The sequence below is a fragment of the Phyllobates terribilis genome, unplaced genomic scaffold (assembly GCF_046119375.1).
Source record: "Phyllobates terribilis strain yellow unplaced genomic scaffold, ASM4611937v1 Scaffold_13__5_contigs__length_258822181, whole genome shotgun sequence".
In the NCBI taxonomy this organism is placed as follows: domain Eukaryota; kingdom Metazoa; phylum Chordata; class Amphibia; order Anura; family Dendrobatidae; genus Phyllobates; species Phyllobates terribilis.
This window is the reverse complement of record NW_027362773.1, coordinates 87,242,526-87,268,955: the sequence shown is the minus strand read 5'-3', so window position 1 is coordinate 87,268,955 and position 26,430 is coordinate 87,242,526. Positions and strand designations below refer to the sequence as shown.

The window sequence follows — 26,430 nt, the reverse complement described above, 5'->3', positions numbered from 1 at the left end:
TTGCGCTCCTGAAGCGCTGCAGCATGTCCGAGCTGTCAATAATCCGGCAGACAGTAGTGCGCTCCTGAAGTGCTGCAGCATGTCCGAGCTGTCAATAATCCGGTAGACAGTAGTGCGCTCCTGAAGCGCTGCAGCATGTCCGAGCTGTCAATAATCCGGTAGACAGTAGTGCGCTCCTGAAGCGCTGCAGCATGTCCGAGCTGTCAATAATCAGGTAGACAGTAGTGCGCTCCTGAAGCACTGCAGCATGTCCGAGCTGTCAATAATCAGGTAGACAGTAGTGAGCTCCTGAAGCGCTGCAGCATGTCCGAGCTGTCAGTCATGTAGGCAGTAGTGTGCTCCTGAAGCGCTGCAGCTTGTCCGAGCTGTCAATAATCAGGTAGACAGTAGTGAGCTCCTGAAGCGCTGCAGCATGTCCAAGCTGTCAATAATCAGGTAGACAGTAGTGAGCTCCTGAAGCGCTGCAGCATGTCAGAGCTGTCAATAATCAGGTAGACAGTAGTGCGCTCCTGAAGCGCTGCAGCATGTCCGAGCTGTCAATAATCCGGTAGACAGTAGTGCGCTCCTGAAGCGCTGCAGCATGTCCGAGCTGTCAATAATCCGGCAGACAGTAGTGCGCTCCTGAAGTGCTGCAGCATGTCCGAGCTGTCAATAATCCGGTAGACAGTAGTGCGCTCCTGAAGCGCTGCAGCATGTCCGAGCTGTCAATAATCCGGTAGACAGTAGTGCGCTCCTGAAGCGCTGCAGCATGTCCGAGCTGTCAATAATCAGGTAGACAGTAGTGCGCTCCTGAAGCACTGCAGCATGTCCGAGCTGTCAATAATCAGGTAGACAGTAGTGCGCTCCTGAAGCACTGCAGCATGTCCGAGCTGTCAATAATCAGGTAGACAGTAGTGAGCTCCTGAAGCGCTGCAGCATGTCCGAGCTGTCAGTCATGTAGGCAGTAGTGTGCTCCTGAAGCGCTGCAGCTTGTCCGAGCTGTCAATAATCAGGTAGACAGTAGTGAGCTCCTGAAGCGCTGCAGCATGTCCAAGCTGTCAATAATCAGGTAGACAGTAGTGAGCTCCTGAAGCGCTGCAGCATGTCAGAGCTGTCAATAATCAGGTAGACAGTAGTGCGCTCCTGAAGCGCTGCAGCATGTCCGAGCTGTCAATAATCAGGTAGACAGTAGTGCGCTCCTGGAGCGCTGCAGCATGTCCAAGCTGTCAATAATCAGGTAGGCAGTAGTGCGCTCCTGAAGCGCTGCAGCATGTCCGAGCTGTTAATAATCAGGTAGGCAGTAGTGTGCTCCTGAAGCGCTGCAGCATGTCCGAGCTGTCAGTCATGTAGACAGTAGTGCGCTCCTGAAGCACTGCAGCATGTCCGAGCTGTCAATAATCAGGTAGACAGTGGTGCGCTCCTGAAGCGCTGCAGCATGTCCGAGCTGTCAATAATCAGGTAGACAGTAGTGCGCTCCTGAAGCACTGCAGCATGTCCGAGCTGTCAGTCATGTAGGCAGTAGTGCGCTCCTGAAGCACTGCAGCATGTCCGAGCTGTCAGTCATGTAGGCAGTAGTGCGCTCCTGAAGTGCTGCAGCATGTCCGAGCTGTCAATAATCAGGTAGACAGTAGTGCGCTCCTGAAGCGCTGCAGCATGTCCGAGCTGTCAATAATCAGGTAGACAGTAGTGCGCTCCTGAAGCGCTGCAGCATGTCCGAGCTGTCAGTCATGTAGGCAGTAGTGCGCTCCTGAAGCACTGCAGCATGTCCGAGCTGTCAATAATCAGGTAGACAGTAGTGCGCTCCTGAAGCGCTGCAGCATGTCCGAGCTGTCAATAATCAGGTAGACAGTAGTGCGCTCCTGAAGCGCTGCAGCATGTCCGAGCTGTCAGTCATGTAGGCAGTAGTGTGCTCCTGAAGCGCTGCAGCTTGTCCGAGCTGTCAGTCATGTAGGCAGTATTGCGCTCCTGAAGCGCTGCAGCTTGTCCGAGCTGTCAGTCATGTAGGCAGTATTGCGCTCCTGAAGCGCTGCAGCATGTCCGAGCTGTCAATAATCCGGTAGACAGTAGTGCGCTCCTGAAGCGCTGCAGCATGTCCGAGCTGTCAATAATCCGGCAGACAGTAGTGCGCTCCTGAAGCACTGCAGCATGTCCGAGCTGTCAATAATCAGGTAGACAGTAGTGCGCTCCTGAAGCGCTGCAGCATGTCCGAGCTGTCAATAATCAGGTAGACAGTAGTGAGCTCCTGAAGCGCTGCAGCATGTCCGAGCTGTCAGTCATGTAGGCAGTAGTGTGCTCCTGAAGCGCTGCAGCTTGTCCGAGCTGTCAATAATCAGGTAGACAGTAGTGAGCTCCTGAAGCGCTGCAGCATGTCCAAGCTGTCAATAATCAGGTAGACAGTAGTGAGCTCCTGAAGCGCTGCAGCATGTCCGAGCTGTCAATAATCAGGTAGACAGTAGTGCGCTCCTGAAGCGCTGCAGCATGTCCGAGCTGTCAATAATCAGGTAGACAGTAGTGCGCTCCTGGAGCGCTGCAGCATGTCCAAGCTGTCAATAATCAGGTAGGCAGTAGTGCGCTCCTGAAGCGCTGCAGCATGTCCGAGCTGTCAATAATCAGGTAGGCAGTAGTGTGCTCCTGAAGCGCTGCAGCATGTCCGAGCTGTCAGTCATGTAGGCCAGTGGTCCCCAACCTTTTTTGCACCAGGGACCTGCTTGAAGCAAGATCATTTTTCCATGGCCCAGCAAGGAGGGGGTGGGGTGGGCGGGGCTTTGGTCATATGGGTGCGGGGTAATGGAGGGATTTGGAGTTTAGTGCATACTTATCATATAGTGTAGACCAGGTCCCCGCCAGGAGCTATGCCAGGAGCCCCACATAATGTGCTGTGCCAGGAGCCGCATCACTGAGGCCCCATCACGCCCTGCAGCAGGACAGGGCAGCTGTCCTGACAGCTGCTGTTCAGCTGCATTTACTTCATCCCAGGGGTGGACACAGACTGTAGTGGGCCCCTGTGCAAGAAATTTTTGGGGGCCCCCCCCCCCGCCCTTCATAAGGCAACAAAGTTATGTAAACATAACCCCCCCATGTGCATCTCTCACCCCCCCATGTGCAGCTCACCCCCGTGCATCTCTCATCCCCCTCCGTGCATCTCTCATCCCCCTCCGTGCATCTCTCATCCACCCCCCGTGCATCTCTCATCCCCCTCCGTGCATCTCTCATCCCCCTCCGTGCATCTCTCATCCACCCCCCGTGCATCTCTCATCCCCCTGTGCATCTCTCACCCCCCCGTGCATCTCTCATCCCCCCCGTGCATCTCTCATCCCCCTCCGTGCATCTCTCATCCCCCCCGTGCATCTCTCATCCCCCCGTGCATCTCTCATCCCCCTCCGTGCATCTCTCATCCCCCCGTGCATCTCTCATCCCCCCCGTGCATCTCTCATCCCCCCCGTGCATCTCTCATCCCCCCCGTGCATCTCTCACCCCCCCGTGCATCTCTCACCCCCCCCCGTGCATCTCTCATCCCCCCCGTGCATCTCTCATCCCCCTCCGTGCATCTCTCATCCCCCTCCGTGCATCTCTCATCCCCCTCCGTGCGTCTCTCATCCCCCTCCGTGCATCTCTCATCCCCCTCCGTGCATCTCTCATCCCCCTCCGTGCATCTCTCATCCACCCCCCGTGCATCTCTCATCCACCCCCCCGTGCATCTCTCATCCACCCCCCGTGCATCTCTCATCCACCCCCCGTGCATCTCTCATCCCCCCCGTGCATCTCTCATCCCCCCCGTGCATCTCTCATCCCCCCCGTGCATCTCTCATCCCCCCCGTGCATCTCTCATCCCCCCGTGCATCTCTCATCTCTCCCCTCCCTCCCATGTGCATCTCTCATCTCTCCCCTCCCTCCCATGTGCATCTCTCATCTCTCCCCTCCCTCCCATGTGCATCTCTCATCTCTCCCCTCCCCCCATGTGCATCTCTCATCTCTCCCCTCCCCCATGTGCATCTCTCATCTCTCCCCTCCCCCCATGTGCATCTCTCATCTCTCCCCTCCCCCCATGTGCATCTCTCATCTCTCCCCTCCCCCCATGTGCATCTCTCATCTCTCCCCTCCCCCATGTGCATCTCTCATCTCTCCCCTCCCCCCCATGTGGATCTCTCATCTCTCCCCTCCCCCCATGTGCATCTCTCATCTCTCCCCTCCCTCCCATGTGCATCTCTCATCTCTCCCCTCCCCCCCATGTGCATCTCTCATCTCTCCCCTCCCCCCCATGTGCATCTCTCATCTCTCCCCTCCCCCCCATGTGCATCTCTCATCTCTCCCCTCCCCCCATGTGCATCTCTCATCTCTCCCCTCCCCCCATGTGCATCTCTCATCTCTCCCCTCCCTCCCATGTGCATCTCTCATCTCTCCCCTCCCTCCCATGTGCATCTCTCATCTCTCCCCTCCCCCCCGTGCATCTCTCATCTCTCCCCTCCCCCCCCGTGCATCTCTCATCTCTCCCCTCCCCCCCATGTGGATCTCTCATCTCTCCCCTCCCCCCCATGTGGATCTCTCATCTCTCCCCTCCCCCCCATGTGGATCTCTCATCTCTCCCCTCCCCCATGTGCATCTCTCATCTCTCCCCTCCCCCCATGTGCATCTCCCATTCCCCCCACTCCTAGTTAATTGTATTTAAAAAAAAATAAAACTTGTTATACTTACCCCCATGCGATCCCTGCAGAATCCTGGCGCTCGTCCAAATCGCTGACACCAGGTTCTCCTGACTTCCGGCCATGTGACGGCGCCGTCACATGACCGGAAGTCAGGGGAATCATGAAGGTGCTGCCGCAGCAGCGCAGCGCTAAGATGTCCCGGACCCGGCGCTTAGCATGCGGCCGGGGGCCCCATGAGGAGAGAGACGCACAAGAGGGGGGCTCCGAGGGGGCTCCTACCGGCCGGGCCCCATACTGGAGTCAGGGCAGTCATGCCCTGATGGCGGCCCTGCTGGAGGCTGGAGGGGCCCCCTCTCCCCGCGGACCGGCTGAAAAACCCCAACGGCCCGGTCCTGGTCCGCGGACCGGCGGTTGGGGACCTCTGATGTAGGCAGTAGTGCGCTCCTGAAGCACTGCAGCATGTCCGAGCTGTCAATAATCAGGTAGACAGTAGTGCGCTCCTGAAGCGCTGCAGCATGTCCGAGCTGTCAATAATCAGGTAGACAGTAGTGCGCTCCTGAAGCGCTGCAGCATGTCCAAGCTGTCAATAATCAGGTAGACAGTAGTGCGCTCCTGAAGCGCTGCAGCATGTCCGAGCTGTCAATAATCAGGTAGACAGTAGTGCGCTCCTGAAGCGCTGCAGCATGTCCGAGCTGTCAGTCATGTAGGCAGTAGTGTGCTCCTGAAGCGCTGCAGCTTGTCCGAGCTGTCAATAATCAGGTAGACAGTAGTGCGCTCCTGAAGCGCTGCAGCATGTCCGAGCTGTCAATAATCAGGTAGACAGTAGTGCGCTCCTGAAGCGCTGCAGCATGTCCGAGCTGTCAATAATCAGGTAGACAGTAGTGCGCTCCTGAAGCGCTGCAGCATGTCCGAGCTGTCAATAATCAGGTAGACAGTAGTGCGCTCCTGAAGCGCTGCAGCATGTCCGAGCTGTCAGTCATGTAGGCAGTATTGCGTTCCTGAAGCGCTGCAGCATGTCCGAGCTGTCAGTCATGTAGGCAGTATTGCGTTCCTGAAGCGCTGCAGCATGTCCGAGCTGTTAATCAAGCAGACAGTATTGCTCTCCTGAGGTGCAGCTGTGAAACATCCCTTTAACGCAGCAACACTGTGTAATGAACGTAACCTGTACCGTGGTGCCATTGTGCTGAGGATCTTGCTCCAAACCTGGAGACAACACGCCCCTGTATTAACGACCTAATATTGCAGCTTCTTAAGCAACGTCCCCATGCCCTTACCCCGAAGGACCGATGACCTAATGCCACGACCGATGCAGCTCCATAGTTGTAAGACCTCATTGGTCACCTTACTATTCTCAAAGCACCACTACCACAAGGATGGGTAAAGTAGGCAGCTGCCATTGAGGAATGGAACACAAAGATCGAAGATTTTAGGTCGCATGACATTATCTTAGGCACCAAAAAAGTTTACCTTACCCTACAACGTTCCAGTGGTGGCATCACTCCGATCCCATGGACTTGGACCTATTGTCCTAAGATCCTACAGGTGCCCGCTTTTCTTCTTCGTCAGTATTGGTTGTCCGCCGCCCCTTCACCACAGCTTCAAAGGAGATTTTTCTGCGTCGTTGCCTTTAAAAAGTAAATTAAAAGTTCTATATTACAGGGGCCAAATATTGGGGGGGAGGGTAAAAAGCCTGTACCTGTGATGTCTGTCCCTAAATATCACACTCCGCCATACTGTAGTCGTCCTGCGACGGTCCAGTAATCTCGCCCCCTGCAAGGATTAGACCACAGGGGCCCGAATCTCGATTTTTCTGCAGCCTGTGTTGCCTTAGCTTTGTGTATTAACCCCTCTGTTCTCCTTCCGCAGGTCCGAATGCATTAATAAATTTGCCACTGTGTTTGGCACCATGCCCCTGAAGGTGGTGGAGCATCGCGCTGACCCTGTGCTTTACAAAGACGACTTTCCCGAAAAGCTGAAAAGCTTCCCCAATATCGGCAGCCTTTGACGAGGCGGAGAGCGTGTACGTCTGACCGCTGTGAAGTCATCACCACGCGTTTCACATCGGAGCCATTGAATACATAGTACATTGTGTATATATGATGCACTGCAGCTTTATGGTCCGAGCGCCGGACTGTGCAACTATGGCGCAGCACCTGAACTACGCCAGCGCTGACTGCCGATCAGGATCTCACAATGCGGTGGTGCCGATCAGTATCCTCACTATGTGGATGACCGTGACCGAAACGGGGAGCCGATCAGTATCCTCACTATGTGGATGAACGTGACCGAAACGTGACCTAAACGGGGAGACGATCAGTATCCTTACCATGTGGATGACAGTGACCGAAACGGGGAGCCGATCAGTATCCTTACCATGTGGATGACCGTGACTGAAATGGGGAGCCGATCAGTATCCTCACCATGTGGATGACCATGACTGAAATGGGGAGCCGATCAGTATCCTCACCATGTGGATGACCGTGACCGAAACTGGGAGCTGATCAGTATCCTCACCATGTGGATGAACGTGACCGAAATGGGGAGCCGATCAGTATCCTCACCATGTGGATGACCGTGACCGAAACAGGGAGCCAATCAGTATCCTCACCATGTGGATGACCGTGACCGAAACGGGGAGCCGATCAGTATCCTCACCATGTGGATGACCGTGACCGAAACATGGAGCCGATCAGTATCCTCACCATGTGGATGACAGTGACCGAAACGGGGAGCCGATCGGTATCCAGACTGATCGGATTACCGAGCAACAGAAATGGGATATATCATCCGATGGCGTGAAACCGCGGCCCCCGGATCCCGTCATCTCTGTGGATCTAACTATTGCTGTCTTAACCAGTGAATTCCACCTTAGGAAACTACAGACAACTTTCCTTACTAATATATTCTTCTTTTCTTTTCTTTCTTTTTTTAAATTGATTTTGACATTTTTTTCTCCAGTTATAGACAAAGCTGCTCTCATATTCCTGCTGGCCGCCCTGTGTAACAGACGAGTGGTTCATCTCCCCTAAGGCTCGCTGATATGATCGGACTTAGTTCTCCCTATATAGTTGTCATCTCTGCTCCCACAATGCACTGCCAGACGCCAGCAGAATTTTGGATGCAGGTTTGGGTGTGACTGGAGAAGACTTGATGAGATTTTTTTTTTTTTTTACAATTGACTAACCAGCTGCACACGACAACAGATGACATTTTGTTTTTGTAAAATATATTTTATTGTTGTTGAACGTGTTAGAATTGATTCTTGTGCAATTGACGTCGCCCTGTGGTATCTACAAGTGAGTGAAAAAGGGCGATATAGTCTAATATCAATGTCCACTTTTTGAAAACCCATTTACTGATCCTAAATTACAGCCTGTGTTTATATTCAACAACTGCACTCACTATTCTGCTGGTGCAGTCAAGTGTGTATATATATATATATATATATATATATATATATATATTATATTACATTACTGATCCTGAGTTACATCCTATATCATACTCCACAGCTGCACTCACTATTCTGCTGGTGCAGTCACTGTGTACATACGTTACATTACTGATCCTGTGTTACAGCCTGTATTATACTCCAGAGCTGCACTCACTATTCTGTTGGTGCAGTCACTGTGTCCATACATTACATTACTGATCATGTACTGATCCTGAGTTACATCCTGTATTATACTCCAGAGCTGCACTCACTATTCTGCTGGTGCAGTCACTGTGTCCATACATTACATTACTGATCCTGTACTGATCCTGAGTTACATCCTGCATTATACTCCAGAGCTGCACTCACTATTCTGCTGGTGCAGTCACTGTGTACATACATTACATTACTGATCCTGAGTTACATCCTGTATTATACCCCAGAGCTGCACTCACTATTCTGCTGGTGCAGTCACTGTGTACATACATTGCATTACTGATCCTGAGTTACATCCTGCATTATACTCCAGAGCTGCACTCACTATTCTGCTGGTGCAGTCACTGTGTACATACATTACATTACTGATCCTGAGTTACATCCTTTATTATACTCCACAGCTGCACTCACTATTCTGCTGGTGCAGTCACTGTGTACATATGTTACATTACTGATCCTGAGTTACATCCTGTATTATACTCCAGAGCTGCACTCACTATTCTGCTGGTGCAGGCACTGTGTACATACATTACATTACTGATCCTGTACTGATCCTGAGTTGCCTCCTGTATTATACTCCAGAGCTGCACTCACTATTCTGCTGGTGCAGTCACTGTGTCCATACATTACATTACTGATCCTGTACTGATCCTGAGTTACATCCTGTATTATACTCCAGAGCTGCACTCACTATTCTGCTGGTGCAGTCACTGTGTCCATACATTACATTACTGATCCTGTACTGATCCTGAGTTACATCCTGCATTATACTCCAGAGCTGCACTCACTATTCTGCTGGTGCAGTCACTGTGTACATACATTACATTACTGATCCTGAGTTACATCCTGTATTATACCCCAGAGCTGCACTCACTATTCTGCTGGTGCAGTCACTGTGTACATACATTGCATTACTGATCCTGAGTTACATCCTGCATTATACTCCAGAGCTGCACTCACTATTCTGCTGGTGCAGTCACTGTGTACATACATTACATTACTGATCCTGAGTTACATCCTGTGTTATACTCCAGAGCTGCACTCACTATTCTGCTGGTGCAGTCACTGTGTACATACATTACATTACTTATCCTGTACTGATCCTGAGTTACATCCTGTATTATACTCCAGAGCTGCACTCACTATTCTGCTGGTGCAGTCACTGTGTACATACATTACATTACTGATCCTGTACTGATCCTGAGTTACATCCTGTATTATACTCCAGAGCTGCACTCACTATTCTGCTGGTGCAGTCACTGTGTACATACATTACATTACTGATCCTGAGTTATATCCTGTATTATACTCCAGAGCTGCACTCACTATTCTGCTAGTGCAGTCACTGTGTACATACATTACATTACTGATCCTGAGTTACATCCTGTATTATACTCCAGAACTGCACTCACTATTCTTCTGGTGCAGTCTCTGTGTACATACATTACATTACTGATCCTGAGTTATATCCTCTATTATACTCCAGAGCTGCACTCACTATTCTGCTGGTGCAGTCACTGTGTACATACATTACTGATCCTGAGTTACATCCTGTATTATACTCCAGAGCTGCACTCACTATTCTGCTGGTGCAGGCACTGTGTACATACATTACATTACTGATCCTGTACTGATCCTGAGTTACCTCCTGTATTATACTCCAGAGCTGCACTCACTATTCTGCTGGTGCAGTCACTGTGTCCATACATTACATTACTGATCCTGTACTGATCCTGAGTTACATCCTGTATTATACTCCAGAGCTGCACTCACTATTCTGCTGGTGCAGTCACTGTGTCCATACATTACATTACTGATCCTGTACTGATCCTGAGTTACATCCTGCATTATACTCCAGAGCTGCACTCACTATTCTGCTGGTGCAGTCACTGTGTACATACATTACATTACTGATCCTGAGTTACATCCTGTATTATACCCCAGAGCTGCACTCACTATTCTGCTGGTGCAGTCACTGTGTACATACATTGCATTACTGATCCTGAGTTACATCCTGCATTATACTCCAGAGCTGCACTCACTATTCTGCTGGTGCAGTCACTGTGTACATACATTACATTACTGATCCTGAGTTACATCCTTTATTATACTCCACAGCTGCACTCACTATTCTGCTGGTGCAGTCACTGTGTACATACGTTACATTACTGATCCTGAGTTACATCCTGTATTATACTCCAGAGCTGCACTCACTATTCTGCTGGTGCAGGCACTGTGTACATACATTACATTACTGATCCTGTACTGATCCTGAGTTGCCTCCTGTATTATACTCCAGAGCTGCACTCACTATTCTGCTGGTGCAGTCACTGTGTCCATACATTACATTACTGATCCTGTACTGATCCTGAGTTACATCCTGTATTATACTCCAGAGCTGCACTCACTATTCTGCTGGTGCAGTCACTGTGTCCATACATTACATTACTGATCCTGTACTGATCCTGAGTTACATCCTGCATTATACTCCAGAGCTGCACTCACTATTCTGCTAGTGCAGTCACTGTGTACATACATTACATTACTGATCCTGAGTTACATCCTGTATTATACTCCAGAGCTGCACTCACTATTCTGCTGGTGCAGTCACTGTGTACATACATTACATTACTGATCCTGAGTTACATCCTGTATTATACCCCAGAGCTGCACTCACTATTCTGCTGGTGCAGTCACTGTGTACATACATTGCATTACTGATCCTGAGTTACATCCTGCATTATACTCCAGAGCTGCACTCACTATTCTGCTGGTGCAGTCACTGTGTACATACATTACATTACTGATCCTGAGTTACATCCTGTGTTATACTCCAGAGCTGCACTCACTATTCTGCTGGTGCAGTCACTGTGTACATACATTACATTACTTATCCTGTACTGATCCTGAGTTACATCCTGTATTATACTCCAGAGCTGCACTCACTATTCTGCTGGTGCAGTCACTGTGTACATACATTACATTACTGATCCTGAGTTATATCCTGTATTATACTCCAGAGCTGCACTCACTATTCTGCTAGTGCAGTCACTGTGTACATACATTACATTACTGATCCTGAGTTACATCCTGTATTATACTCCAGAGCTGCACTCACTATTCTTCTGGTGCAGTCTCTGTGTACATACATTACAGTACTGATCCGGAGTTACATCCTGTATTATACTCCAGAGCTGCACTCACTATTCTGCTGGTGCAGTCATTGTGTACATACATTACATTACTGATCCTGAGTTATATCCTGTATTATACTCCAGAGCTGCACTCACTGTTCTGCTGGTGCAGTCACTGTGTACATACATTACATTACTGATCCTGAGTTATATCCTGTATTATACTCCAGAGCTGCACTCACTATTCTGCTGGTGCAGTCACTGTGTACATACATTACATTACTGATCCTGAGTTATATCCTGTATTATACTCCAGAGCTGCACTCACTATTCTTCTGGTGCATTCACTGTGTACATACATTACATTACTGATCCTGAGTTACATCCTGTATTATACCCCAGAGCTGCGCTCACTATTCTGCTGGTGGAGTCACTGTGTACATACATTACATTACTGATCCTGTGTTACAGCCTGTATTATACTCCAGAGCTGCACTCACTATTCTGCTGGTGCAGTCACTGTGTACATACATTACTGATCCTGAGTTACATCCTGTATTATACTCCAGAGCTGCACTCACTATTCTGCTGGTGCAGGCACTGTGTACATACATTACATTACTGATCCTGTACTGATCCTGAGTTACCTCCTGTATTATACTCCAGAGCTGCACTCACTATTCTGCTGGTGCAGTCACTGTGTCCATACATTACATTACTGATCCTGTACTGATCCTGAGTTACATCCTGTATTATACTCCAGAGCTGCACTCACTATTCTGCTGGTGCAGTCACTGTGTCCATACATTACATTACTGATCCTGTACTGATCCTGAGTTACATCCTGCATTATACTCCAGAGCTGCACTCACTATTCTGCTGGTGCAGTCACTGTGTACATACATTACATTACTGATCCTGAGTTACATCCTGTATTATACCCCAGAGCTGCACTCACTATTCTGCTGGTGCAGTCACTGTGTACATACATTGCATTACTGATCCTGAGTTACATCCTGCATTATACTCCAGAGCTGCACTCACTATTCTGCTGGTGCAGTCACTGTGTACATACATTACATTACTGATCCTGAGTTACATCCTTTATTATACTCCAGAGCTGCACTCTCTATTCTTCTGGTGCAGTCTCTGTGTGCATACATTACAGTACTGATCCTGAGTTACATCCTGTATTATACTCCAGAGCTGCACTCACTATTCTGCTGGTGCAGTCACTGTGTACATACATTACATTACTGATCCTGAGTTATATCCTGTATTATACTCCAGAGCTGCACTCACTATTCTGCTGGTGCAGTCATTGTGTACATACATTACATTACTGATCCTGAGTTATATCCTGTATTATACTCCAGAGCTGCACTCACTATTCTTCTGGTGCATTCACTGTGTACATACATTACATTACTGATCCTGAGTTACATCCTGTATTATACCCCAGAGCTGCACTCACTATTCTGCTGGTGGAGTCACTGTGTACATACATTACATTACTGATCCTGTGTTACAGCCTGTATTATACTCCAGAGCTGCACTCACTATTCTGCTGGTGCAGTCACTGTGTACATACATTACATTACTGATCCTGAGTTACATCCTGTATTATACTCCAGAGCTGCACTCACTATTCTGCTGGTGCAGTCACTGTGTACATACATTACATTACTGATCCTCAGTTACATCCTGTATTATACTCCAGAGCTGCACTCACTATTCTGTTGGTGCAGTCACTGTGTACATACATTACATTACTGATCCTGTACTGATCCTGAGTTACATCCTGTATTATACTCCAGAGCTGCACTCACTATTCTGCTGGTGCAGGCACTGTGTACATACATTACATTACTGATCCTGTACTGATCCTGAGTTACCTCCTGTATTATACTCCAGAGCTGCACTCACTATTCTGCTGGTGCAGTCACTGTGTCCATACATTACATTACTGATCCTGTACTGATCCTGAGTTACATCCTGTATTATACTCCAGAGCTGCACTCACTATTCTGCTGGTGCAGTCACTGTGTCCATACATTACATTACTGATCCTGTACTGATCCTGAGTTACATCCTGCATTATACTCCAGAGCTGCACTCACTATTCTGCTGGTGCAGTCACTGTGTACATACATTACATTACTGATCCTGAGTTACATCCTGTATTATACCCCAGAGCTGCACTCATTATTCTGCTGGTGCAGTCACTGTGTACATACATTGCATTACTGATCCTGAGTTACATCCTGCATTATACTCCAGAGCAGCACTCACTATTCTGCTGGTGCAGTCACTGTGTACATACATTACATTACTGATCCTGAGTTACATCCTGTGTTATACTCCAGAGCTGCACTCACTATTCTGCTGGTGCAGTCACTGTGTACATACATTACATTACTTATCCTGTACTGATCCTGAGTTACATCCTGTATTATACTCCAGAGCAGCACTCACTATTCTGCTGGTGCAGTCACTGTGTACATACATTACATTACTGATCCTGTACTGATCCAAAGTTACATCCTGCATTATACTCCAGAGCTGCACTCACTATTCTGCTGGTGCAGTCACTGTGTACATACATTACATTACTGATCCTGTACTGATCCTGAGTTACATCCTGTATCATACTCCAGAGCTGCACTCACTATTCTGCTAGTGCAGTCACTGTGTACATACATTACATTACTGATCCTGAGTTACATCCTGTATTATACTCCAGAGCTGCACTCACTATTCTTCTGGTGCAGTCTCTGTGTACATACATTACAGTACTGATCCTGAGTTACATCCTGCATTATACTCCAGAGCAGCACTCACTATTCTGCTGGTGCAGTCATTGTGTACATACATTACATTACTGATCCTGAGTTATATCCTGTATTATACTCCAGAGCTGCACTCACTATTCTGCTGGTGCAGTCACTGTGTACATACATTACATTACTGATCCTGAGTTATATCCTGTATTATACTCCAGAGCTGCACTCACTATTCTGCTGGTGCAGTCACTGTGTACATACATTACAGTACTGATCCGGAGTTACATCCTGTATTATACTCCAGAGCTGCACTCACTATTCTGCTGGTGCAGTCACTGTGTACATACATTACATTACTGATCCTGAGTTATATCCTGTATTATACTCCAGAGCTGCACTCACTATTCTGCTGGTGCAGTCACTGTGTACATACATTACATTACTGATCCTGAGTTATATCCTGTATTATACTCCAGAGCTGCACTCACTATTCTTCTGGTGCATTCTCTGTGTACATACATTACATTACTGATCCTGTGTTACAGCCTGTATTATACTCCAGAGCTGCACTCACTATTCTGCTGGTGCAGTCACTGTGTACATACATTACATTACTGATCCTGAGTTACATCCTGTATTATACTCCAGAGCTGCACTCACTATTCTGCTGGTGCAGTCACTGTGTACGTACATTATATTACTGATCCTGAGTTACATCCTGTATTATACTCCAGAGCTGCACTCACTATTCTTCTGGTGCAGTCACTGTGTACATACATTACATTATTGATCCTGAGTTACATCCTGTATTATACTCCAGAGCTGCACTCACTAGTCTGCTGGTGCATTCGCTGTGTACATACATTACATTACTGATCCGGAGTTACATCCTGTATTATACTCCAGAGCTGCACTCACTATTCTGCTGGTGCAGTCACTGTGTACATACATTACATTACTGATCCTGTACTGGTCCTGAGTTACATCCTGTATTATACTCCAGAGCTGCACTCACTATTCTGCTGGTGCAGTCACTGTGTACATACATTACATTACTGATCCTGAGTTACATCCTGTATTATTCTCCAGAGCTGCACTCACTATTCTGCTGGTGCAGTCACTGTGTACATACATTACATTACTGATCCTGAGTTATATCCTGTATTATACTCCAGAGCTGCACTCACTATTCTGCTGGTGCAGTCATTGTGTACATACATTACATTACTGATCCTGAGTTATATCCTGTATTATACTCCAGAGCTGCACTCACTATTCTGCTGGTGCAGTCATTGTGTACATACATTACATTACTGATCCTGAGTTATATCCTGTATTATACTCCAGAGCTGCACTCACTATTCTTCTGGTGCAGTCACTGTGTACATACATTACATTACTGATCCTGAGTTACATCCAGTATTATACTCCAGAGCTGCACTCACTGTTCTGCTGGTGCAGTCACTGTGTACATACATTACATTACTGATCCTGAGTTACATCCTGTATTATACTCCAGAGCTGCACTCACTATTCTTCTGGTGCAGTCACTGTGTACATACATTACATTATTGATCCTGAGTTACATCCTGTATTATACTCCAGAGCTGCACTCACTATTCTGCTGGTGCAGTCACTGTGTACATACATTACATTACTGATCCTGAGTTACATCCTGTATTATACTCCAGAGCTGCACTCACTATTCTTCTGGTGCAGTCACTGTGTACATACATTACATTACTGATCCTGAGTTACATCCTGTATTATACTCCAGAGCTGCACTCACTATTCTGCTGGTGCAGTCACTGTGTACATACATTACATTACTGATCCTGTACTGATCCTGAGTTGCATCCTGTATTATACTCCAGAGCTGCACTCACTATTCTGCTGGTGCAGTCACTGTGTACATACATTACATTACTTATCCTGAGTTACATCCAGTATTATACTCCAGAGCTGCACTCACTGTTCTGCTGGTGCAGTCACTGTGTTCATACATTACATTAGTTATCCTGGCCAGTATTATCCACATTGAGAGGATTAGCAGAGCTGCAGCAGAGAAAACAATGTTTTTATCCAAACTACAGCAAGCAGCCCAGTAAGTCACCCAACACTGGAATCAGTCTCTTTCCTTATTTTATTGCTGGTATCAGTGGCACATTCCTCCATAAACCGCCTGCGTCGCCCCCTCTCTCCACAAGGGATATCATCTGTTACTTTTTATTCTTTCTTTTGCTGACAGCAGCATTTACTTATTTAAAACTTTTTTTAAAATTTTTTGCAATTATTAAATGTGACTGAAGCTGTGATTATATGCAGTTTATAATTCTGCAAATGCCGATCTATTGGTGACATCCTCTCCCCCCCCCCCTGCATCCTCTGCTGCTGTTGTTATCTTTGGGTCTTGTTTTCTCTTCCCCCCCCCCCCACCCCCCTCTGTCTCCCCACTGTGTTTTTTTTTTTTTGTCCCCTCTCTTTTTTTTTGTCTCCTCTTTTTTTTGTCCCCTCTTTTTTTTTGTCCCCTCTTTTTTTTGTCCCCTCTCTTTTTTTTGTCCCCTTTTTTGCCCCCTTTTTTGCCCCCTCTCTTTTTTTTTTTTGCCCCCTCTCTTTTTTTTTTTTTTGCCCCCTCTCTTTTTTTTTTTTTTTGCCCCCTCTCTTTTTTTTTTTTTTTTTTGCCCCCTCTCTTTTTTTTGCTCCCTCTCTTTTATTATTATGGCCTGTATTTAGGCGATGTGGCCAATGTTGCAGCTTTATCACTCGGCAGTCCGGGGGTCCTGAATGGCACTGTTCCCCTCTCTATGTAGACACATCCTTTGCTGCATAATTTCGAGCGGTCTGGAGATATGTCGCAACCAATGACGACGACCTGCGAAACCATACGTGTCCTGAGCTTATGTTCGGTGATGGATGTTGATATTTTATAAAGAAATTTCCATTTTTTTTTTTTTATTATTATTTTTTAATACTTTGTTTTATGCACCAATTGCATTTAAAGCTGCATCCAAATCAGTGAACAGAAACTTAAAGGGGATTGTTCACTCCTTCTGAAATCTCCGGTAAGTGTTTCAGCTTACCCAATCCTAGTGGTGTGTAACGCTCTCACTGTTCGGATTCAGCTCTGCTCGTGGTATCCAGCAGTCGTCGTGGGACTGCAATTGTGTGACAAATTTCAGCCGCGTCTCGCAATGTTCTGCCGACGCTCTAGTCAACACGTGACTGCAAGTTTGCAAAATCGCAGTCACAGGACGACCGGTGCAATCCTAATGGTGGGTGCATTGCACATCGCTAGGATTCGGCACCCTGCAGCTTTTGTCGAAGATTACCCCTGGGATATGGACAGCCCCGTTAATTCTTGAAATCCACAGACTGAAAAAAAAGAAAGCTACAAACCCACAATCCCTCATAAAGGAGTCTGTTACAATTGTATCTAACTTAGTGACTGATACATTGTAGCAAATGATCAGGACAGGGCGGACATGTTTAGTTTTGGAATGTGAAGAAGAAAAAAATTATAATTTTCCAAATCTCTGCTAATGCAGCTCTACTAATTAGACCCTTTTTTATCAAGCCTATTATACAGTCACTAATGTGATGATGGGATTATTTTCGGGAAGCGCTAGTCTGGTAATTGTCCAATCTTTGAGGTTTCTCTTGTTAAAAAAAAAACAAAAGAGCGAGACCTTGTAACTGATGTCAGATGTGAAGCGCTGAGAGTTCTGCGTGTGATTTCCTTCATCTTTCCTTTGAAATTCTTCCGCCTGCTGCTTCCAGAAGGGAATATATGGTTTCGGGGGCCTTCACCTTTCCCTGGGCAGCTCCCACCTTTCCCCCGGCTGTCGGCCTCCTGTTGTTAATCTGCAGCCTGTGCTGTCTGCTGTGCGCCTTGTCGGCGGCTCGGAGGGACACTCGGGGAGATCTCTGCCAAGAGCTTTTAGGTTCTGGCTCCATCCATTACTGGTTTGTCACAGGCCTGGCGGGTGAGGGGCCCGATGCGGCTGACTACTGCCCTGCAGATTGCAAAGAGAGATTCATCAAAGGTCCATAAACCTCAGCGCCGCGCACATCCGGAGTCACAGCTCGGGGATCATAACTAAAACCAAACGTGGCGTTCCCAGCCATAAAATCCGTTTACTCAGCGCGGCTTTTACAGCTACTTCTATCTCTACTGGTTCGGGGCCGGTGGCCCCATGGTGCCGTTAATGCTTTCAAGGTGCTGATGTAGCAGAGCTGACTTTGTCATGGTCATAACACCTTATCTGTGGTTTTACATAGGACTGTAGGTAATATTTGCTTTAGAGTTATCACCTACATGTTGTAACAAATACATAAAAAATAGGTTCTCGTCCCTTCTTTGCCACCGTCTTGGGGAAAGCGGGACGACGGCAAATATGACCATAGTTACAGCAGCCATCACCCTGGGTTTCCCAGATGCTGAAATGACCAGTTCTACCATGTAGTAACATATACCGTAGTATACATATATACCGTAGTACAGGAACTGTATACTGCCATATACCGGGTGTAGTATTCCTGACCTGATGGTGTTTTCTCTTTAAGGCCGGGGATATACTTTGGTGGCTGGGCTTTTGCATATACTCAACCATCTGTTTTCAATATGTAACTCATGGGTGCGGTTTTATTTGTGCAGGGTTTATAACGTTACATTCACTAAGCTGCAGTACCGGGAGCAGCCACTAAACCGCACAAAGCGGCTCCGTACATTGTGTACATCCCTTGCAGGATCAGTTCACAGCTGATCGGTGGGGGATTGGCATGCATTGGACCCCCCACGATCTATTGATAACTTCTTTTTCTTCGGTAATCAATACGATTATCCTGCACCACCCCCACGCCCGCCCGGTGATGCTTTCCTCTAATTCTGAATAGTAACCCGCCTTACGTGTCTCCCAGGATGAAAAGAAACACAAGTCCTACCTCCCAACACCTGAATCCCCATTCACAGGACATTATCAGGACTTTTTTTTTTTTTACATAGGCCCCACCTCTGTGTGGGATGGTCGCTTGGGAATCGGAGCAGTTGGGGTGTTTGCTACTAGTAGAAGGGGCAAGATTATAGTTTCCACTACAGAGATGTAAAATTACTCTGATACATTGTAGTATTCTTAGTGGCGGTCCTAGAACAATGATTAAATCTGCGTTATGCCCCGCCCCCTAGGAACTGAAATAAACAGAACGTGGAATATCTATTGTCTGGTGAGTTCCTTTAACAGGGAAAGGAAGCTAGTCAAAGACTTGTGACATCCATGATGACATAGTGAGGAAAAAGGGTCCTGAGCCCCCCCGGCAAAGAGCAGAATAATCATGGCTGCATCCTATAGAGAAGTGGTCTCCAACCTCTGGCTCTGCAGCTGTTGGGAAACTACAGATTCCAGCATGGACTGCCATTATTTTATTATTATTAGATAGGAGACCACAGACTTCGAGGACATGACACATTGAGAATTTATTTAGGAACCGCCATTTTTAATGAGTCATGGGCATAATACATAGAGACGGCCACAAAGCCTATATACAACTCACTTTTATTAATATCTTAATGTTACAATGTGTTCATCTCAGTCTTGTTAGGCGAAAGCAAAATCGTTACAAAAGCAAAAAAAAGAAACTTTATACCGAGGAACAGCAACAACAGAGGGGTCGTTCTCTCGCTCGCCCTAAACTCTGCACCCCCCCCAATCCAGCAGAAGATGACCCGGCACTGAGGAGCTGCTCTTTTAGTAGTCAGTAGTATTTAAAGGGGCCGTGCCCATCTTGAGCTCTGACCTACAAATTTTGCCAAAATGTTGTCCGTTACAGTTTGGTAGTTGTCAGACCTTGATACAAATCCACAAGCCCATGCTGCAGCTTCTTTTTTTTTTGTATTTTTTTCTGAAGTTTTTCATGGATGGAGGAAGGATTGAAATGCAGAAAGTTTCTGAACATTGATTTGCCCCCCACCTCCTTCCATTTCTTAGGTGAGCTGACGCCCTTGAGACGCCCTCTGCTGCCAGATGTAGAAATGGCTTTTTTTAAGACAAATTTGGGAGCTAATTTCTCTTTTGTACAGAATTTTTTTTTGTCCCTCCAGAAATAGCGCCACACCAAGCAGCAGGCTGTTTGTGGTATTGCTGATTGGTGTTATACACTTTAATAGAGCTGCAATTCCAGACTCAATCTATAGTCTGGTGTGGCGCCGTTTCTGGAGGAAAACAGTCACATTTTTCTAACCTTTCCGACAACAGAAATTTTTACAAAACAAATCTCGGGCTGCTCCTTTGTTTTTCACTTATGTCACTGGTTGCAAGAAGATACTGTGCATAAAATATGAATTGCCTGTAACAATGTCAATAACTTATCTTAAGGGATTTATCTTATAGTGCTGAGCTTTCTAACAAGTCCTCATCCTAGATTTAAGTGTTGGATTCACATCTCAGCACTGCTGTATAATTAATGGGATTATCCACCAGAAATGTCTTTTGGGGGATTGCTGATGTCTCTGCATTTTTTTTTACTTAAATGTATATATTTTTGGCTAAAAATAATTATTGCAATTGGGTTTGATTATCAATTGTGCACCGTTTTGCTTTTACAAGCTCTTTTTTGTTTTCCTGGGCATTCAACTTGGATGTAGTCTGTGGTCAAAAATCATCTGAGAGGGAACAAAATAGATAGATGATAGTCTGATAAAGAATTTGTAACTCTTATCATACTGATCTTACTGAAGGATTCTCAGTTGACTCATTCTGCAGCCAGCAATTGACAATATAACACGGAGGATACAGAAGACAAACGGTGCAACATTTTTAATGAAAATTATTTTTAGCCACAATTTTATGCAATTATGTAAGAAAAATAAATGTTCTGCCCAGTCTATCACCGATTTACTCAAGTCTCAAGTCCAAATTGGTGCTGAAGAAAGAGCAAAGAAAAACGGAGGCTTGGCAATATTTAAATCTTACTTTTCCTTATGTCTTCCTGCCATATTACTTAGCGTTTTCTAAAAATTAAATGAAGCTTGAGGACCCCTTTAAATGTGGCCATGAAAGAGGGTTTCGGCTTTAACGTGACCACCTCCTCCAGGATTACTGCCCCCCTGTAATATCTCCCCTAGAAGTGATTGGATTAGTTTATTTCTGCAGGTCCCGGCTGCTGCTCTCATCTTTCATGTCTGTCTATTGCTGGAGCTGATCCATCGGACGCCTCCTCCGAGTGACAGGATGAGGGGAGTACTAGTTCTGTAAACCTCAGATAGTCACTAATATGACAGTGCTCACTACTCCAATATTTAGGGGGATATGTGTAAAAATATTCTCCCATCTGGGACCCCTGGAGTAAATGATTTGTAGGGCCTGTCTTAGATTGCTGCTTGTGAAAAACTTGCAAAAAGTGCAAGAAATATGCTCTGCTGTTCCTTTAAGATGGGCTTGTCTGATGCTGGAGCACATGGGGACAATCATAACAGAACATGGACCACTTTCCTTTAACTTTTGTGTATTTTTAATTACTCCTCTTTAGCATAGACATAACTTTATAACAGTTAATAGCTTTAAAGAGGCCATATCTGGTATAAAAATAATATTGTGATCAAGATTGTAGGACTCTTCTTGCTGATTAAATTGATCTTTCCCGCACCCCGGGTGGCAAATTCATTTGATCTTGCAGTACCTTTTTTCACCACTATGGCAGCAGCAACTTCCTACCATAGACACCAATGCAATAGCGCCCCCCGCCTCTTTAGATAGTTGGGAAAAAAGGATTATTTTTAAAAACACAAAAAGTTGTAAATGCCACATCCCCTGCAACTGGTAGAGACCTTGTAATAATAATCAAGAAAAGCTTAATATTATAACTTATTGTGGGAAAAAAATGATACACTCCCTTTAAATGCCAGTTTAAAAAAAATATATAAAAAAACTCCAACCCTACATTGACTCCATACAGAAACCGTAGAAAGGCTACTTGTTTTTGCTGTGTCTGATTTTTTTTGGTTGAGTTGTTTACTGGATAAAGTGCCCGGCTTTGTATTCTTTCACTAAAACAAGCAATTCTTCAATCTTTTCTGGGAAAAAAAAAAAAATAAGCTTTTCTGTGCAAGCGCCCAGTGCAATAAATCCCCTGTATCCCGTTTAACCACCTATTTCTGATCCGTTTTTGAGAACGTAAGTAAGAAAACCTCAGCTGACCCGTGAGACAACGCATGTCGCTGCGCTGAGAGGAAATTTACAAGCGCAGTTCTGTCTTTTTTTTGCACTGAGACAAGCAGAGCAGAAATGGTTTGTCTGGAGGACTTCCAAATAGCTGGAAATACAAGAGAACCTTTAATGCAGAAGCCGATTTGAACACTTAATCCGGTGGAAATGGGGGGGGGCGTCCCCTCTACTGCGCTAAATCTGCGGGGTCATCCGAAAGATGGACCATAAATATGTCTGCAAAGGAGGCCAAAAAAAGAAACAAACTATGGCTCCTAAAGAACCTGGTTCCTTTAATAAAAAAGCTCATCATGATGGGAAGTGTCAGATATGGTTACCCTCTCTCCTGCCAGGAAGGACAATGGTGGACTGCAGGACGACTCCTGCCAGGAAGGACAATGGTGGACTGCAGGATGACTCCTGCCAGGAAGGACAATGGTGGACTGCAGGACAATTTTTTTTTTTTTGTGATATGTATGAATACTTAAAGTGGATCATTCAACAGATTTCTCAATTCAAACTACATGCATTATTAAATAGATCTCAAAGACCTGGTGTGTCTAATGTACTTCCTTTGAAAATCCATGTCAAAATCGCTGTATAATCTTCTTGGAAAGTTTTCATGCCTGATAAATTGAGCTGGACTTATAGAATGCTCACTTCAATATCAGTTTTTTTACAGTCATTTGGACTTGGATTTTCAAAGTAAGTACACCAAACTCACCAGGTCTAAGAGTTCTATTCAATAATGTAGGCAGTTTGTACAGTCACATGTGTCAGGTGCTCTTGTCTGGCTACTAATGACAAACTCCCAACCTTCCAGGACTAAGCCTAACCCTAAGTACCCAATTTTTTCTTTACCTCCATATTTGTGTCATAAATCAATAGTATAAACAATTATAAGAAACATTCTAACAGCTCTCTTCAGGGAATTCTGCTCATTTCTCCTTTTATGAGCCACTTCTCCTGCCTTCTGAACTCAGCTTCCACAAAAAAAAAGGGGTCATCTCTGTCTTGCTCAAAACAGGATGAACTGCCAGCATGATGAGGCGTCAGGTTACACCTCCTATTATACTACATGGGTGGGAAGAAAAAGAAGCCTAGAAAGATAGTGCTGAGCTTTCTAACAAGTCTTTTACCTCATCCTAGATTTAAGCGTTGGATTCACATCTACCCTGTTCAGTCTTCTGTATAAGTTCCTCCATGCTGCTGCTGTTTTTGTCTTTGTGATACCTAACGAATGAAGAGCAGGAATCCTTCTTTCTCATCACATCATAGTAGCTAGTTGAGAGTCAAAGCAAAGATAAAGTTTGTAGAGGGGGAAAATTGGTGAAAATGCAGAATACAAGTCATAACGGCCCAATATAATGTTATTCCTCGTACGTAGACAGGAAAAGTTAGTTCTGAAAAGTTACTTGAAAGTATAGTTACTCTAAATTTCTTGACTTATGGAAGAAAGTGGGGGGTTATGAGTCAATAACCGGCTTAAAGGGGCTCTCATCCCAGCTGCCTGGGGGGATTTGGAGGGTCATTTATTGCTCATCAAATACAAATCAGAGTGCTGTCTATCTTCATGGTCTAATGAAGGAAAGTGGAGCGATAGGCGCCACCAGCCGTGGATCAGAGATCACTGTTCTCGGAAAAATTTGCAACTAAATCCTATTCAGTTATTCATTACTGCAGTGGTCAACAACCAGTAGCGGGTGTGGAACTATAACCCCCAGCATGCTCTGACGGGGGCATGCTGGAGGAGGTAGTCACACAAGTGCCACTCAGCAACCAATTAGAGACCCCTGCTTTACACAAGATCATTTATATTTCCACCAAACGCTTATATTAGTATTTACAAATAAATAGCCGAAAAAGTTACAAGAACTGATACATAGAAGATACACATGCTCCCCGATGGTTACAGTGCAGGCCTAGACTCCGATCTCTGGAAGTGCAGCGCCCGCCATGTGGAAGTCATATGTTCCAGTTACAAATGGCTGATTTGGCAGCCCTATTACTACCTCTACTGAAGGAAGCAGCGGCGAGCCCATCGGAGAGCAGGAATCTGCAGTTAAAGCTGCCCGCGCATAAAGCAACATTGGCAAATTAATATGCTTTGTGTGTGCAATAATCAAAATGTCAGATCATTTTTTTTTTAGGGGTGTGCATAAGGAAGACAGGACCCTCCAGGGCATAAAAAGGACCCTCCGATCTGCGTTGCTTCAGACATTCATGGGAATTCTGGCAACTTTATTAGAACTTTAGGCACCTTTCAGCCTTCCATCGTCATCTCCATACAGTCCAGAGTGCCTAATCGTGGCCCTACTAGACTCGGGCTTATTCACCATCTACTTAGAGCCAATAACAAGTTTATAGGGTCAGCTCCTTGGGCCAAAGATAAAGGGGTCCTGGCTCGGTTGGCTCCACTGTCGTGAATATCAATGGCTTTCACACTGATAACTAAGCTAAAGGGTCACCCCACATGGTGAGAGCACAGCTGGCCCTAAATTAAGGTTCTCCAGTGTAGGTTGACCCCTTCCCATGGACTGGAGGTGGCCCAAGGTGCACGATAGATCATGGAGAGGAGAGGACTGTTGTGTAATTGCCACCATTCCCATGAAAGTGAGAGATTCATTTGCCACCTTTGAACAATTTTGGGTAATATTGGATCCTCTGTACAAGTTAAAGGGGCTCCATTATTTTTAGGCCGAGCCCCTGTTATACATAAATCAGACGAAGCCTAATATTATTACACCACTTGGCAATAGGCATCTTCCATGGTTCGCCATAGAGATGATAAAGTGGCCCCATCTCCTCCTGCCCTCGTCCTCATGGACCGTGCCGGACCTCCTACCAAGGGTCATTCCCTCTTCTACTGGATACTACTGGGCCGTCCTGTATGATCTGGACTTTTGCTTTATGCACCTGGCTGCCATATTGCTTTTTAGGCCAATGGCTAAGAAATATAAAAAGGAGCTAAAAGTAAAAGAAAAACTCGGCAAAGCAATCCAATATCCAAATGTTATACGCATCTGTAAAGCTGCACCTAAACCTTTCCATTAGGCTCTTCAGGACATTATATAACCTTAAGGCACCAGACAGCTCTGCCTGAACACAATAGCGGCCTAGGCAGAGTCCAAGCTCCTCTAGTATGTTGGTTTCTTCTGCTTGCGTCCACAATTATAGGGCAATGGGATTTTGGAGTAAGCTATAAACAGCCGCAGTCTTGGCATCAGAAGCCTCAATGCTTTGCTGGAGTCATTCTCCATGATGGTAAAAATCCCTGAATAGTTGGAAGAGAATCCCATCCTTTCCTCTGAAGCAGGCACCTCCTCGATGAAAGCTTTAGTCCTTGGGAAGATAATTTGCAGGCACAGCGTGGGTTTTTGCCACGGGGCGGCTGGCGTGTCAGTGTCTGCTGGTAGCGCTGTCATGTGGCCCACGACATGGCCGCACTGTGTTCTTTGGCTTTCATCCTGAGTGCCGCGATGCTGGAACTCTTACGGTCGGGTTCAGCGTTCAAGTCGTAACCGTTTATTCCGGGTCCCATGCCCGCGCTGCCAAAGAGGCCGCTCATGTGCGCTTGACCTACATGAGAGCCGGGACCGGGAACACTGAGGAACTCTGAGACGCCCCCGGCGGAGTGCGGATGAGTGTGGGGGGACATGCAGGAGGAGACCGTGTCACATGGGACCACGCAGGCCGGTACTGGGGAACCGCCATTGTTATTCCCAATCCACGATGGGTTCTGGATCTAGAGAAAAGAGACAGATGGAGCAGTGATTAGTGCAACACAAAACATACATATATATACTCTGCGCCAAGGCCTAGCATTTCAGGGCTTTATGGTGGTCCCAGCAGCTGGACCCTCACTATCTACAAGTTGTAATAATGACGCTGTAGGTTGGCAAAAACATTCTCTTGAACAAGAAATGTCTTTTCAAGGCCTTTGCTTGCTGTCAGTGAATTAAAACATTTTCAGAAAAGAAAATATGTATTGTAATAATACTTTTCACAGCTGAGGCTTTGCTACAATTGTATCCAGTCTGTACAATT

The 26,430-nt window shown here is 46.2% G+C and overlaps 2 protein-coding genes across 3 annotated transcripts in view; one reads left to right on the top strand and one right to left on the bottom strand.

The window, feature by feature from the left end:
- EXT2 (exostosin glycosyltransferase 2) overlaps nucleotides 1-7,877 on the top strand; it is a 103,123-nt gene extending 95,246 nt beyond the window's left edge. For both annotated transcript variants that reach the window (XM_073658165.1, XM_073658164.1), the window contains exon 14: nucleotides 6,489-7,877. In XM_073658165.1, the coding sequence (XP_073514266.1) occupies nucleotides 6,489-6,627 (139 nt within the window). In that variant the 3' untranslated portion in view covers nucleotides 6,628-7,877. The remainder of the gene's footprint in view (nucleotides 1-6,488) is intronic.
- Nucleotides 7,878-19,638: 11,761 nt separating this feature from the next.
- Nucleotides 19,639-26,430, bottom strand: part of ALX4 (ALX homeobox 4) — a 116,626-nt gene continuing 109,834 nt past the window's right edge. Inside the window, exon 4 of the mRNA XM_073658163.1 lies at nucleotides 19,639-26,128. Coding sequence (XP_073514264.1) covers nucleotides 25,805-26,128 — 324 coding nt within the window. The 3' untranslated portion in view covers nucleotides 19,639-25,804. The remainder of the gene's footprint in view (nucleotides 26,129-26,430) is intronic.